Raw genomic sequence first — 18,756 nt, 5'->3', positions numbered from 1 at the left:
TCTAATTAGACAAAAATGTTACTTTCCACCACCAAATTAATCACATAATTAATTACATGACATCCAAAAACTAATTAAAAAAAAATGTACATACGTACGTAATACATTGCATTAATTCAAGCATTTTCTTGAACAATTCCTAAAGCTCCCATACAATTATTCAACAAATCAGTAATCATAGTAACAATCATCTCAGAAAACCCTTGAATAATCTCAGGAACATCATTTAACAAACCTTCAAAAGAATTCTTTGTTTGATCAATCATTTCTCCTATAGCAGACGAACCCGAAACAATAGACTCAATAATCCCATCTTTAATCTTATCAAAAATGGTAGAAATTATGGTTATGATCACCTCTATTATAAACCCGAACACGGACTCGAGGACGGAACGGAAGGCGTCGGCTGCTTGCTCTAGGATCCCCTTGGTGGCCTCTCCTGGAACCTTTAATGCATGGATTATGAGAACGACGAAATAGGCTGTTGTTGAGAATATTACTTTGGTAATTACGTTGCAAAAGGTGTTTATTATTAAGAAGATTAGCTTTATTAAGGGAGTTAACATGTTAGATTAGTATCTTTAATTTACTTTAATTCAAGTAAATGAAGGAACTTTTTTTTTTTTAATTTGTTTGAGAAGTGGGAGAGAAATAAAGGAAGAAGTTTTGAGAAGAATAATGCAATATTTATATTTGGTTTGTTTGTAAAATGAAGGAAAATGTAGTTTGTTTTTGGAAGAAAGTAATAAGGGTGATTCATAGATAGGTACAAATACTGTATTTTAAGTATAGTTTAAACCGTTGAAAGATATGGTAGTTTGGTTTTGGTGGTGATAATGGTCTTTTTTAATTTAAGGGTAGGTTTTATTGTGATAGCTATATACAAGTGACTAATTTTTTTATTTTATTTTTTTAGTGTACTCGGTATTACTTGTAAATTTCTCTTAATTAATTTATAAATTATGGATGGTTGACTCACTTGAGAGGGAGAAAAAGGAATTGAAATACCTCAAACGAGTCACATAAGATTTGAACTTCGAGGATTTAAGGTGGAGAGCGATGTCACTACTTCATTACCTCAACCACTATAGGTAATTTTTATTGATGTATATATAATATTAACAAAATATGGGGTTTAAGGTCAATGAATTACAATCAAAATCTTACCTTCATTATTATTGACATAAACATTTACAACTTTTAAGATTGATCGAATTGCATTGAATTGGTAGGAGGAAGCTAAGTATACAATATTATACGGAGCAAAACAAGCCTTAACTCTTAATTATCCTCAGTTTATAGAAGTTTGAGTATTAGTTAGCTGATCTCAGCAAAAGTATTAGATTTTGTAATCTCTTGAAGAGTAGTTGAATCATTTTGGCATGCATGCCAATTTGCCATATACAAAAGAAAATTGATTAAATACTCAATACAGAGTTGAGTCACCCACAAAAAGATGCCAGTCGGACCAATTAATACTTTATAACATTGTGTCATCAGATAATAATCATAGTACCAATTAAATTCAACTCACAATCTAAAAAGGAGATTAATATTCTAATTATAATTTGATCCTTATTGAAGGTTTCAATACTTTTGTAAATTTATTTCAACTTTCTCGCCGTCTCAAATTATTTGTCCCATTTTAATGTTTAATTGCCGTATGACTCTATGAGTATTAAATCTTTGTAGAATTTCTACATAAAAATGAAAGAAAGTCGGATAACAATATAGATGAATGTATTAATGGTTTATAAGTGTAGTGGAGTAGTGAATGTTTGGGGCCAATGAGCATGATGCCAAGTTAACACGCCAAAGCAACATAGCTAAATACACTCCATCTCCATCTATTTTTGTCTTGCCGTGAAAGTTTTCTAGTTGGTCCCTGAATTTGACACCCAAGTCCAGTCATTTTCAATTCATCAGGTTTTCTTTCTGTTCCTTTCAACTTCTTTTAATTATTTTTTTTTTAAATTGTAAAATAAATATTTGTATGTATACTTCGTAATAAAATATACTACTTGTATTATAAAAAGTGAAGCGAGGAGAGTATCATTTTATTTTAGGGCATGTTCGGGATGAAATTTTTTCTATGGAGGCGGATGCACCATACTTGGTGCAACCAATGTTCTTTAATAAAAGGCGGAATGAACATTCAGCTATTCAGTAAAGAACATATAGTTGTTTTGTAAAGAACATATAGCTATTTTATAAAGAACATCCAGTTTTATATGTTTTTTTGTAAATCTAAAGAACATTTGTAATTTTAGTAAAGAACATGATAATATTAAAGAATGTTATTCATATAGTAAATGTACATTTGGTATAAATGATCATGTATATATATGAAAATGTACATTTTACTGTATTATAATGTACATTGTATTATATTCTAATGAACATATATGTTATAATGTTGGTTACATGTTTTATATACATTGTATTATTTGCATCATATAAGTATATGAAAAAAGAACATTTTACTGTATTTTAATGTACATTGTATTATTTGGATCTACAACTTTTTCTAAATTTGTCTATTTGCTTGCTTTCTTCTTCCAAAATATATTAATCGGTTGATCTTCTTCAAGAATTTCATTTTACTTCTCATTGCAACAACAAAATTATATCAAAATCGCAATTAATTTTCAATAAAATCAAATATTACAATTTTCAATCAAATTTATAAAAAACAAACACTCAAACTCAAAATAAACAAGTATGAATGTCAAATAAACAAGTATAAATGTCGAATTTGGTCTTACCTTTGGTTTTTATTTGTCATCTTGAACAGTTTTGGGCTCAAAATTTCGAATTTCTTGAAATTTTGTTTGAGGTTTGAGGAATTTAAATGGGTTTGAAGTTTTGTTTGGAGAGAGAAAGTGAAATTTTGGTAAAAAAAAAAAATTGAAATGATTTGTAATTAATATATGGTAAAAAATAATAATTAGTACTATTTATCTATTTCATTATACAAAATTTCATTTAAAAAAAAATATACAAAATTGTTACATAAAAAACTGATGTACATTATAAATGAACACTATGTTCTTTTATGTATATGTCCATGTACATTATAAATGACTACTATGTTCTTTTATATGACCATGTTCATTAGTATATATCTGAATGTTCTTTCCGCGTTTTTGTATTTTGGAGCGGATGCACCATGTGGATCGTGCATCCGCCTCCACGAACCAACTATTATGTTCGGGATTATTATTAATTTAAGTTATGTTAAGGCAACAATCCCTTGAGTTTAAAAGTCAATATTAACCATTTAACACAATCAAGATTTTGATATAATTGTAAAACTATGTATTTGTTTGATTTGCCTATTGGATGTTTTACTTGGTCATTTTGACAAGTTTTTATTGATTGTTTGTGTTAGAAAATAAACCATGTTTAAAAATTACGAAGTAGAATTTGATTTCTATGTGTGCCACAGTGCCACACATACACATAGCAACATTGTTAGTAACATGCATGACACATGTTTGGTAACTTCCAACCTTGAGTTAACCTTAATTATATGTCGCTTACCTTGAGGGAATACTATGAAAATAAAATCTTCTTTGTATTATGTCGCTTACGTGTGATGCATGTGGCACATAGATGTAGCCTACTTGGTGTTTATACATGAACAATACCTCCAAATAGATGGGAGATTTGGAGTACTTAAATAGAAATTCATCCTATTTAATTATTTTCTTATTCATTTTTGACATCTGAAATTGAATTTAACATTCTGAATGAAAAATCATTGCACATTTGGTACATGCACGGTGATACGAGTAAATTGATAAAATCCAAAGAATCCAATAAAAAAGGACATTACACTACTTGAGTAGTGTGAGCTACTGACTACAGATGCACCAAAACTGGCATGTATTCAGGGGACCCCAATTACGGTTGAATGTAGGTGCAACATTGTCTCCTTTGTACACCAAAAATGATGCAAATCTTCAAGGCCCGTAATGTTGTTATGATGATAAGGAGTGAGTTTTTCACTTTTAAAATCTCGTAATTAAAGTCTTATTATTTTCACTTTAAATTGATTGTATTATTGTATTTATACATAGTAAAAAAAATCAATTTTAAATTAGTACAGTACGGAGTATTTTATAACAAACTATGCTTAAGCTTTTTTTAGTGCAAGTATTTCATAGCGATTTCTTATTCGTGACATTAAGTGTATCTGTGTATAGAGTATTATTAGTGAAATATTGTACATTACACTGTCACTTTGCAATTACCATGTAAAGCACTATTACACTAAATGCTACAATTAAATTGACTCCATAATTGTGATTGTAATTGTAATTAATGCAACAAACTATTTGACTTTATGGTTGTGATTATAATTGGCGCTATAAACTCTCAATTATCCTATCCTTGCTATTGTGTCCAGTATTTGAGTTGATTTTATGACCAATAGGATAAATTAATTTTGCTATGAAAAAAAAGAGAATCAAACACTCCATAGTATTGTTTACATATGCTGCCAATCTGCCATAATCAACTAATGATATCGACTATATTCAATACGACAATACCATAACGAAGCTTTCGCATCAATTCATTTGCCACATTAACTAGTTTATGTACAAGTTGTCATTATTAAGAATGTATGGAGAAAATTATCTCTATAATAGGAGATTATCAGATTATTAGGTAACTTTTCGTAGTGTTTAACCTAGTAATCAACACCAAAGCTATGGCAACAATGGATCTTGTACGGAATGAAGATTTTGTTGTGAATGTTTTCATCACAATTATAATTAGTATTTTATGTTGCAATAATCGCCAAAAAAAATGAACCTTGTAGTGTGTGCATCAATAAAATAAATTGATATCTTCTACAAGTAGAGTTTCACAAGTCAGTCCAGTTTGACCAGTTATGTAATTTACGAGGCTCCAACTCATGACCTAGCCCACCTAGGTTTGCGATTGGTATAGTGAACGACTTGAATATGGTGTAATTGTGTAAAGAATGAAGATAATACTTCATGAGTTCATGCTACTCCCAAGTCCCAAGTCCCAAGTCCCAAGTCCCAAGTCCCAACTCTTTACGTCAAAAAATCACAAGCATAAGTGCGTCAGTACGTTACTAATGCTTTATATTTGGGCCAGTCTTGAAGTATGGGCTAACGAGACCAAAAAAAAAAAAGGGTGGCCCAAACAAACAAAAGATATTTACTCAATTCTGATCACATACGATTTAAAACTGTTCAATGGATTGCCAAAGTGGAAGATGAAGGAGAATATTTACATCACCCAACAACACATATTTTATCTAGTACATAACTGTCATACTATACACCCCGAAGCGAGCAGAGCAGAACAAAAGAAGCTGAAGCAGCAGAACGCTGCTTGTTCAAGTCATTGTATGTCTAATAGTGGGCTAAGAGCGAAAGCCAAACAGCTCCATATATACAAAATCAGCCTAAAAGCACTTCTACATCTATCCTTGAGAATTGAGAGTATATATCCTGTTGACACACTCTTCTGCATCCCATAAGAAACACCCAAAAGCTACTGCCTCCAACACCAATCGCTTCATGCTTGACAAAGAAGTTAAGATCATATCATTGTTTTCAGCATTAGTATTCCCAAATAGTGCCCGACAATGCTTGACAATAAGTTCAGAAGACTCCTCTGATTTCAGTTTTGCACATTGCTCCGTAGTCAGCGTGTCAAAACCTGTCACATAGCCCCTTAAATTCGACTCTTTCTTCCTGGGTCTTCTAGTGACCTGGCTTAATGTAGTGGAACTTGGGGTAACCAGTTGACCAAGCATGACATTCTCAGAGCCGTATGACTCAAATTCTGGAGGAGTCCAACTGCCAAAAGGAACATTTTGGTAGGTTGGTGATATGCTTTGCTCCAAATCAAGCCTCAGAGAAGCAGATTTCAAGAAGTAGCCATACACGATTGATGTTGCATAAATTTGGCTAAGATGTTGTCTCCGGATTTTAGTTGGGGACCAGTTGACAGCAACACTGGAGCCTGCCTTCCATCCAAGGGCGGTACTCAAATGTTCCCTAACCATCTCCAAGACCTCTGGGTTATGAATAGACTCTAGCTCCCAGTCCTTGGAAGGTAGAATCTCCAGTCTTCCATTGTAGAGGCATTCAGAGAGACTAGGAACAAGAGGCACTCTAATCTGAGAGAATTTGTACAAGATTATCATGTACAAGACATCTTCAACAGCAAGTTGACACTCGTCCTTTTTCAATTTCGCGATCCTCCTGATAATTCAAAAAATAATGAATGGTATCAGATATATATAATCAAAATGTACTTGGAATGAAAAGACACAGAAGCATTAGCACAATCTGAAATAGCAATTTAAAGCACATTCACAGGTAAACATAGATTCATCAAGCTAGAGAATAGCTGGCAACTTATCAAGGCTGGGATTTTTGTTGACCATTGAAGCATTGTGTTATAGAGGCCCAAAGTGAAGCTGATTGAAAATTTCCCATGCTAAAGATAAATTGAACAATCTTGATGCTCAACTCCAATCACACCTCCATAACGCCAAGAAGGGATATGTGACAACGGCTGACAGTTGTCGCATATTGCACTCTGTTCAAGGCTTTGAATTATTAATGCAATCCATGGTGGACAAGATTATAGGGCCCTAATAACATTACCCCCATTTCGTAATCACCTTACCTTTGATACCTTTTAACAGACATGTGAATCTACAGCGGGCACAACATCATATTGGCTATTAATCCTTATCAGCCACTTCACTCTACTGGATTGCTCAGATTTAGCGTCCAGCAAAGAACTATTGAAGTTGTTGATTTCATGATATCAACGATGGGTTAATAAATATGAAAAATTCCAGTACAAAACTCTGCGAATAAAGTTCATTGTAAGTAACAACATATTATTCATACAAAATTATTCCATCATGCAAATATTTGATGGACAACTTTGTTGATATCTTCCAGGTAAGATGAACCAACACATCATGACAGAATATCAAGATGGCAAATACAAGAGTTATGCAGCATTCAAGAATCAATCAAATAATATCACTAATATGAATGTAGAAGAATGAAACAAATATGCTTGATCATTTGATTTCATTCAGGTGACTTGAGTTGATTACGTCAGTGTTGTAATTGTAAATATCACTTGCAAGCAATCAAAATTAAAATTTCATCTCCTCTGTAACTACCTTGCTAGTCGCAATCAATGAAGACGAGGGAAATTCTAAAAAAGGTTAAATTCACGAGTCTTTATAGATCATTACAAATGCTGATTAGGGAATGGAATGGCATGTAATACCAAGTACTTAAGGTGCAGAGAGTGGCTTGTGTACGTCTTGTGCATCAATAAAATTTGACTTAAATTCAAGCCGAATGAAACTACACAAATTTTAGGACATTAGAATACATAACCCTACCTCAAATCCCTACTACTACTCCTGCTAACCCTCCATTGCTTTGGTGGCTAAGAAAAGACTATCTTAAGCCCTCTATGTCATGAGTCATACCACATACAAAACTTTCGAGGATAGAAAGAAGCAAAAGATTAGATAAATTTGTATAGGTTGGTCATAATTTAGATGCAGGGCGTGTTCAACAACCACTCTTGTAATATAGAGTCTTTTAGTGTTTTAATACCTAAATAAGTAAATAAGAAGTTTCCTGGCTTGAGCTTGCCTTAATGCGCTTCCATGTGGAGACGCATCAAAATTTGAAATCAACTCCCTCTATAACTCAGGTTGCTTTCTTGATTCGATACCATTTATCAATAAGTAATAATAAATCATAATTAATGGAGTAATTCGTATTAAGGGCCTGTTCTCATTGACTGAACTCAGCTGAATTGAGCTGAACTCAGCTGAACTGAAATGAATATTTTATAAGAGAAGGAAATTAGGAGCTAAACTGAACTGAATTGAGCTGAACTCGGCTGAACTGAACTGAATTTCAACGTAAGAGAACAGGCCCTAACTCAACACTTCTTGTTTTCTTCATTCAAGATAACTTCCATGTGAAAAAGCCTTGGGAACGGAGAGATTCAACACTAAATAGTTCAACTTGAAATAAAATACTTTACCAAAATAATGTTGTAAATTTCAACAAACACAAGTTTAATTTTAAAATATGAAAACGACAAAACAGTTCCATTAAAAACAAAAAATTAGTTTAATTCAACCAAAACTAGTTGAAAAGAGCATATACTTATCAATTACAAAACGCAAAGATAACTTGTTAACATTTAATTTCTCTATTTCATATTAATTGCACCCGTTATTTCATATTAATTGCAACATGTGGACACTTGTCCCCAAAGTTATCCATATACGGAGTATTGGTCTACTCAGGTTTGACACTTCCACTATTGATTAATAATATCGAATTCCCACTACGAAAAAGTTAAGGACCTTAAAGGTCACAAAATATCTCACGTTCCATATCATAAAGCGTCGCACAAATTAATTTGAAAAGAGAGAGTACAGTACGACAAAACCCTCAATTAAACAATAGGAAAGAGAAAACACGAAAAAAGGATAAGGTCAAGTCAAGCTATATTTTGACCAATAAATTAACAACATCAAATAAGCATTAATTTATCAACCAAAATTTAGATAATTACTTATCACTTATCAATTATCATATCATAATTAACAAAAATCCAAGCAAAATTCATTAATTAAATAACACTAAAATTAAATAAAGAGAGGAGAGAGAAACCTATGAAGCGAAGCCTCAGAAGAGCCCAAGCTAAGATTAAAACGAGCAAAAGCAGCATCACGATCTTCAACAACACGATTCAACTCAACCGAAACGACGTCGTAGAAAGAATGAGGTTGATTCAGAACAACACTACTCAACGATCTTCCTAACTCCGATTGAGGCTCTAAAGGCAAGTTCAGGCAACACTTCACCGGAAAACCCTGCGTTTTCCGGCGCCGATTAACCGGAAAACATTGATTATTAAAACTGAGAGGTTTACGAGACGAAGAAGAAGAAGAGAGGAGAGAGAAATTGGGTTTAGTTTGAGAAATTGAAGTTGCCATTAATTAATGTTTAATTTTTTTAAAAGGATAATAAAAGGAGGAAATTTAGTGGGGGATTTAAAGGGGTTTGGTGGAGGTGGGGGATGAGAGTGAATAAGTGTCGTAAGGTGATAGGATTTGTGTTGGTTTTAAAGAGGTGAAATTTATCTTAAATTATTTCAATGATTGATGATATATTTTTATTATTAGGAGTAGGTTGTGGGAGCTATTTTTAAGAGATTCTAGAGATAATTGAATCGATGATAATTTATTTTATGCTTTTAGTTTTTAATGGATAACTATAGGTTAGTATAGATATGATGTGATTTGGTTTTATGATGAGGTTTGTGTGTCAACAAGGAATATTAGGTAAGGTTGACAAGTTACTTGCAATATAAAATTATGACATACAATTTAAAAAAAATTGACGGAAATTTAAAATTAATAATAAATTTATAAATAATTAGTAATACAAATTCTCCCTAAAAAATCGGACGAGTATGTAATATCAAATGAGTTTTTTAGGGTGTGTTCTATTCACCTGATTTTCATGAAATATCTGAAGTTATTAAAGCTCATAAAAATTTACAGAATATTTTAGTTTTAATGCGTACTTGAATAACATGAATTATTGAATTTTTCTAAACTTGTATTTCTCAAAATCAAAATAACAAAACTAAGAAAAATAATAAATAATTTATTACCAAGCAAAGCTTAGTCTAGTAAAAGGGTTTGTCATCTCACAAGAGTCACAACCTAAATTAAACTCCTTAAGTCCTTTTAGAGGCACCTTAACGTTAGGATTCCCTTATCCTTCTACATTCCCCCTACTTTCAAAAGACCTAATCAGGATTAGGTTTACATATGAAAGATTTTGGGCTTATAAAATCCTTCTTCTTACCTATATTTAGTCTCTTTTCCTTATTACGGAAACAAAAAATTTAAACAATTCATTGAATTTTATTCAAAACAAAATTAATTATACAAATAAATAAAATATGAGAACATCCAAAGCACAAAGGATATTTGCTAAAAAAAAAAAAAAAATGCACAAAGGATATTTGCTAAATAAATAAAAATAAATAAAAATAAAAAAAAAAAAGCACAAAGGATATTTGGGGAATAATAGACAAGATGCACAATAGACGCCTAAGACGGTCATAGCATAGGTTATTGTGGGCGCAAGGATAAGTGGATAAGTGATCTACAATTCTGCTTTTCACTATCAGTCTATCATCAATGATTACCACTTATCTTACTCCGTTACTCGTAGTTAGCGGATCACTTTTCTCGTCTCTAAATTATTAACCACGTTAACCCGTCGTCTACATCTACTATTCTATGTTCAAAGTTGTATTTTAATTAGAATTCTTAGTAAGATTGTAAAATTTGGTGATACATGTCAACGTGTTATTTTGATAAGACCATCTTCAATAGTGAGACTCAAGTTTGAGTATTGAAATACAAAATGAGTTATTTTTTTACCTTCAATGATGATACCATATCCACTTTTCAATTAGCAACTCATATGAAGTCTAAATTCTCAATGGTGAGACTCTAAAAATATATAAATGTCACTTTCAATTTATGACTCATCAATTATTATAAGATTAAAAATAATAAAACGAAAGGCAAAACTTAAATACAAATTACAAAATATATTATTGACAAGGGCCCACACTTTTTGTCAAATGAGACTCAATCCTGAGTATCTAAACTTAGAAATTTATTGATATACATTATAAAAAATTCTCTCTCTCCTAAAAATACTCACTTGAGTCTCACAATTGAAGAGGGTCTAATAGTAAAGTCAAAAGTATAATTTGACAAGTAATCCCCAAAATTCAACCTGTGGGCTTGCACCTTGAATTATGCCCCCGGTATACATCATGATTCATGACTTATCATTCGCCTGTGCAAGTCATGCTGGATGATTTTAAAACTATAACTCTTTTTTTCAGTTGTGTTCAACTTGAGACAGTGACGGAGTGACCAATCACATTCTTACATAATACCGAGTAATATAATAACAAACCCAAAGTCAAATTTAAGTGTTGATAAGAAGTTAATTGGTTTTGGTTTGAATGGATTATATTTCAAAACTTTAATGTGTAGTTTGTGTACTTAAAATGGATTATATTTCAGGCCGGATAATCAGTTATTAAGTTTATGAATTATTGGGATAAACCTTACGGAGGATTGTGATATGGAGTTTAGAGGGCATATTTGTATTTAATTTTTATTGAGATATGAATTTGTAAACACAAGTTTTAACTCTGCAAATATATAGATTCAAAACAAGTGCAACAAAGTATTAATTTTATTAATTTAATAATTTTGGATACAACCTCTAATGTGCTCCTCTGATTCGATCTCCACTTTGACTTTGACGTAATTCACATATTGACTTGATTTTCGAATGAGGGTCGTCGAAGCTTGATCTTGATCGAAGATTTGATGCAGATATTTGACTTATGTTGATGTAGACCTTTGATTTGAATTCTTGATTCGAGGACCGACGACGAGGCTTGATCTCGATCAATGACTATTTGATGTAGAGGTTGAACTGGTGTTCTTGATGATTTGAATTCCTTCTTTTCTTCGTGTTGAGGGCCATGAGACTTGATCTCTTCCACGGGTGATTTTCTAGAGTAGAACGACACGTCAAATGCTTGTTGTTCTTCTTTTAGGTTGATGCTTTGATTGGAGTATTTGATGAAAGGTTGGAGAGGTTTAGAGTATATGAGATGTTTTTCTCTGGAGAGGTTTAGAGTATATGAGAGGCTTTCTCTGTATTTTGATTCTCCTTTTTATCTCTAAGTTTTCTTCTCTTTCAAATGAAGTAGAGAGGGTGAGACACCCCTAGGGTTAGGGTTAGATGTACATTGGAGATTGGGTTTGACCATATAACCCATTTATGATGGTCTAGCTTATATATTGGATTTTATAATTTAATTAAATAAAATTGGCTATTTCAATATATTTCACCCAAATTGAATAATTTAAAATAATAGTCAAACCATTAAGTCAATGATTTGACTTTTGACCCGTATAATATCTGATGTGGCACTTATATAAACTTTTCATGCCTACAGAATTATAACATACTCCTAAATCGAAAAGAAAGGGTGTTTTGGCCCTGAACACACATTGTTTTATTTCATCAAGATCTGACTCTGGAGTAATGTAACGCAGCTCCCCAAAAGTTGACTATAATGTGCAATAATACTAAAGACTACCCATTAATCATACTCCCTCCGTCCCAAAAAGAACGACCCATTTAGGTTGATTACGCGGGTATTAAGGAAGTTAAGTAAAAAGAAGTAAAAGTATATTGGAAAGATAAATTTACATGGGGTTTGTAAAAAAATAGAGAGAGAAAGTAATAAAATAACATGAAAAATCAAATTTTTATATGGGAAGCTAATTTTGCACAAATATTGTAGCAAATTGGTGGGTGTTTTAATGCAAATGGGTCATTTTTTTTGGGACAAAATTTTGGCCAAATGGATCGTTCTTTTTGGGACGGAGGGAGTAGTATAATACAGTAATAAGAAGTGAAGTAATGTGCAAATGTAGCAAATTATTTCAAGTCCACTCCTTTGAGGAGTATATATATGTATATGGGTATATCCCTTTGTATCAAACATCAAAGCATTGACTAAAAATCAATACTGACTGCCATGTTAAATAACACTTGTATTAGCAAATGGTTTTCATTTGTATTGTTACTCATAATTTTTAGTGTACAAGTTGAAGGGCAAGATTGCAGATCAACAGGCCACTTTAGGGCTCAAAGCCCTCCACCAGGGGAATGCACACACAAGTGCTGTGTCGAAAACAATGTTTACTTCACCTTTGAATGTTCCCTGGTAGTAACCCCTCAAACAGAGGGAATCCTCGCTTTGAAAAGCTTTCAGAATAGCCAGTCGAAGTGCAACAACACTAACAACCACTCGGACAGGTCACTGGTGGTTGCACTATCAACTGGGTGGTACAAAGGTGGGGCTCGATGTGGGAACCGGATCGTGATAATGGGCAATAGGCAGATTGTGGTAGCTAAAGTAGTTGATGAGTGTGATTCTACAAAGGGATGTAATGCAGAAGAGGGTTATCATCCTCCTTGTGGGCGTGACATTGTTGCTGCATCTGTGGCCGTTTGGCAGGCTCTGGGAATCCCACAGAGACTATGGGGCGCCCCGATTAATATCAAATGGACTGAACTTGGGATGATAAATTAGATCTATTATGATTTGTGGCAATCTATATTGAAAATTATAATTGTAACGGAACATGTGAGCTAAAATAAAGTAGTAAATATGGCTAGAAAGCTCAATTTCATCACAAAACAAATTATCATGTATTTCCACTACTCCAATTCCATCCAAACTGGCAATAAACAAGAGCACTAGTAAGTTAAAGCAATAAACTCTTCCTGAAGAACCAAACTATGAATGCATATAATACCTCCGTGTAGCTCAGATTTAGTAAAGTCAAGTTCCGAATATTACAGATGTAATAGACAAGTAGTATGTGGTAGCTGTTGCAAGCACCAGCAAAATCATGCTCTCTTTACAAACATAACTAGCAGGCGGGTATGGTATAAGGTCGCTGTGTCAACGATAACTCAAGGCATTGAATGTTAACTAAACAATCTTAACATTACCTACATTGCCATGAGCCCATGACCAAGCAAACAGCTTAAACTAGACAAATAGACATAAGCTCTCAAAACTAGCAGAAAGAAATCAACTACAATTTTCTTGCCAACAGTCAAATCTACTGATAGATACCGGAAACAACAAGGTTGAAGATGATGAAGTTTGCTTCCATTTATGGATTCTTCATCGAACTTAAAATCAGCAATTCCTTGGACACCTAGATGATTTATGAAGCATTAACATCTTCTTCAAGTATCATCGACGGCTGTTAGGGACCCATCAGCCTTGCAACTCACATCCAAAATTGTCTACAGACCATCTTACTGATATATAGCACTCACATAAAAAATCCATTGATTTTGAGGCTCACAAGTCGCAACAGCGCTGATAAAAATTACTCCGTATAGAATTAAAGTTTAGCAAAGCAGTGGCATTTATGCGCTGCATCTCCATCTTGACCCACTCCAGGAAAGAGTGAAAGGCAGATGCTTGACCAGCAATTATCAACCTTGTCTCCATGGTGCGCCACAATCAGCTTCACATTTCAGATTTCCCAAAGAATAGCCTAATGGCATGCACCCCAAAGGGGAAATGACTTCTACAATGTGTAGTATGTCAAATAGACAATCAGTACTGAAAGCTCAAAGGTAGAAGCCATACTTGCAGTATTTACATTGCAAAATTGCATTTCTGGAACTCCAAATTTTTAGAGTACCACATTGATGTACATCTGGCCAGGTGATGGGCAACTATTGTATCTCAGCCACCAAGATCATTGTAAGTTGCCAAATAAGGCCTTTGGACCAAATATACAAATCTCAACCACCATATTTCCTTTTCTTCAGGTTCTTGCTAATGGAAACAGGACGCGCTGTGTACTTTGAATTGGCAAGCTCCTTTGGGACAACAGTTCCAGCTGATTTAAACACATCAACAATTTCTGGGAACAATTTCTTGTTTTCCTCATTTATGAACACGATTGCATTCCCCTCCCCTCCATGTCGAGAGGCCCTGCCTATTAAGTGGACATACTCCTTGATTGAATTTGGCAAGTCAAACACTATGACCTGCCTCACGCTCACGAGATCCACCCCACGGCCCAATAACCCTGTTGCTACTAGCACAGATACCTCACCCATTAAAAAACTTCTTATTATCTTTCTCCTTTCATTCATGGATTTCTCCCCATGGATGGAGAGAGCTTTGATCTTAGTTGTAACGCTGATTGCCTCAGCTAAGAGATCTGCACCCAGCCTTGAAGCCACAAATACAACCACAGGGGGCCTAAAATGCTGCTTGCTCATCAATACGTCAAAAAGCTTTTGCTTTTTGTGTTTTGATTCCACCCATATAGCTATCTGCTTTACAGCAACGTTTGGCTTATTTGGCTTTCCAACAAAGACAATCGCCAAGGCCTTTGCCATTGAGTGTGCCGTCTTCTCAACTTCAGCAGACATTGTAGCAGAAAACATCAGAACCTGAGGGGATGATAGAGCCCTAAAGAGCTCCATCACCTGATCACGGAAGCCTCTCTGAAGCATACAGTCTACTTCATCAACCACAAAGATAGATATACTATCCAGCTCCATATCATGCTTCGTTAGCAGATCAACCAGCCTACCCGGCGTTCCTACAATCAGTTCAACACCTTGTTGAATGCGGTAAACCTGACCTGCCATAGCATCACCCCCAATCACAAGTGCAGTCTTAAAAGGCAAACCCTTTCCAAGCAGCTTTGCTTCTTCCTCAACTTGCACACACAGCTCCCTAGTCGGAGTAAGAACCATTGCCAACGGCTTCTTCTCAGTCAATCCATCACACGACGAATTCACACAACGAGCAATAATTGGAATCAAATACGAAGCAGTTTTCCCAGAACCTGTCTCAGCAGAAACAAGAAGGCTACCCCCATCCAATGCAGCAGGTATCGCTTGCATTTGTACCGGTGTCGGAACTTCATACCCAACAGATTCAATGTTCTGAAGTAGCTTTACCGGAAGATCACACGACGAAAATGACAAAACAGGTGGAGGGACAGAGCCACACTTAACCGAAACATCAAGTCTTTCCCTCAGCACTGCAGTCTGTTTATCAGACAGACCACAAGAGTTCAGCCCATTTTCGGACCCCGAACCTTTAACATAGATGCACTCATCAGTAACAGGCAATCGTATTGGATTCGGCACAGGAAGAGTGGAGGGCAACTTTGCCTTGGCAATCCTTTCTAGAAGATTCTTCTTACATTCCAAGCTACAAACATCATCATCTGTCTCATCACAAATGTACTCCCCATACCTACCACAAATTACACAACGAGGTTCCCCTGGTTCTGCTTCTCTTTGATCCCAGCATCTTACTTTCACTTCATCTATAATAATTGATTTGTGATCAAATTACCACAAAATTCATCTAAACTACTCCACAATTTACCAAAATTTAATCTTAACTGAGTTTTGTGGTTAAATTACAAGAAAGTTCATCAAAATTATTCCACGAATTACCAGAATTCATCTTATATACTCAGTTTTATGAACATTCATCTAAATAACTCAACAAATTACCAGAAATGTATCTAAAATATTCAGTTTTGTGGTCAAAATTCCAGAAAAAATCAAACTTTGAATATTGTAATTATCAACAAACTCTTAGTTTTATCAATAGAGATTAATCAAATTACAGCAAAAATTCACAAAACAGGAAAGCATGGATCTTATGATGAACAAGAATAATGCATAATAAAATATTTACCTGAATCGTCATCATCATCATTTCTAAAATTAGGGTTTGTACATTCCGATTGATGATTCGTCAAATTCATAGCTGGAAATTCGAATCAAGAATTCTCTCACTTCCCATTCAATCGAATTCGGCAACTCCTGAATTATTGGTGGGTTGAGTACCAATTAGAAAACGACCCGACCCGTAATTGGGCATTTGGGCGTGTTACAAACTCCGACTTTATCGGTTTATCCATATCCACCTACTGACCTACATAATTACACAAACATGACTACTGAGAATGAAGGTTAGCTTAAGTGGTTAAAGCTTCTCTCTCAAGAAATCAACACCAATGAGTACTCCATAAAAGGAGTACAAGTATTATGTTGGGCGTGTTCCGCAATAGTCTTTGAAATAGAATTTATTTGCTCCATTTTCTTTCTAACTTTGAAATTGCTCCATACTACGAAGTACTTTATGTTCACATTCACATAATCTAATTTATTTTTTTAAAACTAATTCAATTTAATATGGTCTAATTTAACTTTTTTTATTTAAATCAATTCATTAATAAGAAATCATATGATATCTACTAATTAAATCTAAACTTTACCAATACATACGCAAATTAGAATCAAATAAAGGTTTCCTCAATCAAAGCTGTTGAATAGTTCTTGCACTATGATACATCCCTCACACACATTACTGAAATATGTAGCTTTTTTTTAAAGATGGTTTTAACAATTCGTTGTAGACGCGAAGATGATTTTCATCTAATTCTTTTGAACGTATTTGAAAATTTGACAATCGTATGGTCTCGCATAAATCTTTACCAACGCATCGATAATAGGGTAGTTGAATTCATGGAAAATCAAATCATACATTCATAATTGGGATGATCAACCAAATGTATATAACATTGAATACAAGTGTAAATTATTTGCAGTGGCAAATTGGCAGTACCACAAATAATTAAAATTGATACATTAAAATATTTGCAAATTTATTTAAATCAAAATATTATGCTTAAGAGGACGTACACACGCAAGGTCGTCATACACATGCATGTTTTATTTGATTTCATCAAAATTTCATTATTTCAACACACACGCCAGGTTTTGTGTAGCGCCTTTCGATAGCAAGTAATGTAGCTAGCTCGATCGATTAGTCGCCCCTTTTGCACCCATTAGTTGCCGAGCATCCACGCATATACGGGTTAGCCTGGCTATCGGTTAGCTTGGCGTTAGGGTCTGACTGGCAGTCCGGAGGTGGATTCGCGCTTTTACATGGATCTATATTAATGAAATTTGCATTATTAGTCTCTAATTGTGTATTTGGAAGGGATTGGCTATTTGTTAAAAGCACCATGCTAATAATCAAACCTAGGTACATCGCGATTATTGGCTTCATTTTCTTTTTTGGTAATGAAATTAGAGAATGAGAATATGAGATTCAAATAAGTTTGATTTTTCTCAACTTTTAATCTTTGAAGATTATTTTCTAGGACCATCATCAATAAATTCTCTATTTATAAATATGTTTTCTGATTAGGGTAGATCATTGATTGATTGTAATGCTCCGTAACTAATAATAGATTTAGGTACACAATGGTTGATTTTTAACCACCAAAGTTTTAAAAGGTCAAAATTTAGAATGATTGACTTGTTATATATTATTAATTTACTAAGTTATAACCCGAGCGATGCACGGTTTATATAAAACCTATTTTTAATTTGTACATTTTAAAAATAAATCGCTATTATACATGAATATAAATAAGAATTAGTGAATTACGTATATTTTGTAATTTTAAAATTTTTCATTTTCATTAAAATTATGATATAGTATCTGCTCAACGTTGTCTAATTCATAGTTCAATGAAGGAGGTCATTTATTAGTGTATTATTTAAAATTGTTTCAATTTCCTAAGATAAATTGATAAAAAAAAAGGAGATGACATCATCATTGCATTTAGGCAGGAAAATTTTCGTTGAGAAAGCGACACATGGACAATAGTGACGTCAGCAACTTTTGTTTTAGTAATAGTTAATAGATTGGTGCAAAATGAAGGGTTGAAAAATCCTAATCGAGCTATTAGCTAGGATTAGAAAGAGATGACCAGATTAATGCCAAGGCATAATAACTTTGATCACTAATTTGATATTTATAATTGTATATTAGTAAAATTATGACTATTAAAAGTTGACATCACGAATAATATATTGTTTAGTGCAGAATTTTGATATTATATACGGAATTAAAAAAATCTTCTAAATTACAATAACTCTTATGTAAGGCAGGTACATTAATTTTGTTGAAGGCGATTAATTTGAGGATAACTTTAACTATCTT

General features: G+C 33.6%; 3 protein-coding genes across 3 annotated transcripts; 1 reads left to right on the top strand and 2 right to left on the bottom strand.

Moving 5' to 3' along the window:
- Positions 1-5,215: 5,215 nt before the first annotated feature.
- LOC145617596 (UV-B-induced protein At3g17800, chloroplastic-like) lies at positions 5,216-9,179 on the bottom strand. The gene is made up of 2 exons (XM_081672311.1): positions 8,721-9,179; positions 5,216-6,251 (listed from the first exon to the last, which is right to left on the bottom strand). The coding sequence occupies exons 1-2, from the start codon at positions 9,044-9,046 to the stop codon at positions 5,465-5,467; spliced, it is 1,113 nt and encodes a 370-aa protein (XP_081528437.1). The 5' UTR covers positions 9,047-9,179; the 3' UTR covers positions 5,216-5,464.
- A 3,517-nt stretch (positions 9,180-12,696) lies between these two features.
- Positions 12,697-13,287, top strand: LOC145616762 (putative ripening-related protein 1; the record flags this gene model as incomplete). The annotated part of the gene is made up of 1 exon (XM_081671492.1): positions 12,697-13,287. A coding segment is annotated over one exon (570 nt), but the record flags the coding sequence as incomplete, so codon positions are not given.
- Positions 13,288-13,501: 214 nt separating this feature from the next.
- On the bottom strand, positions 13,502-16,595 carry LOC145617823 (DEAD-box ATP-dependent RNA helicase 41-like). The gene is made up of 2 exons (XM_081672575.1): positions 16,435-16,595; positions 13,502-16,054 (listed from the first exon to the last, which is right to left on the bottom strand). The coding sequence occupies exons 1-2, from the start codon at positions 16,502-16,504 to the stop codon at positions 14,505-14,507; spliced, it is 1,620 nt and encodes a 539-aa protein (XP_081528701.1). The 5' UTR covers positions 16,505-16,595; the 3' UTR covers positions 13,502-14,504.
- Between the last annotated feature and the right edge of the window lie 2,161 nt (positions 16,596-18,756).

The sequence above is a fragment of the Chenopodium album genome, chromosome 26 (genome assembly GCF_948465745.1).
Source record: "Chenopodium album chromosome 26, dcCheAlbu1.1, whole genome shotgun sequence".
Lineage (NCBI taxonomy): Eukaryota > Viridiplantae > Streptophyta > Magnoliopsida > Caryophyllales > Amaranthaceae > Chenopodium > Chenopodium album.
This window is presented reverse-complemented; position numbering and strand designations above follow the sequence as displayed.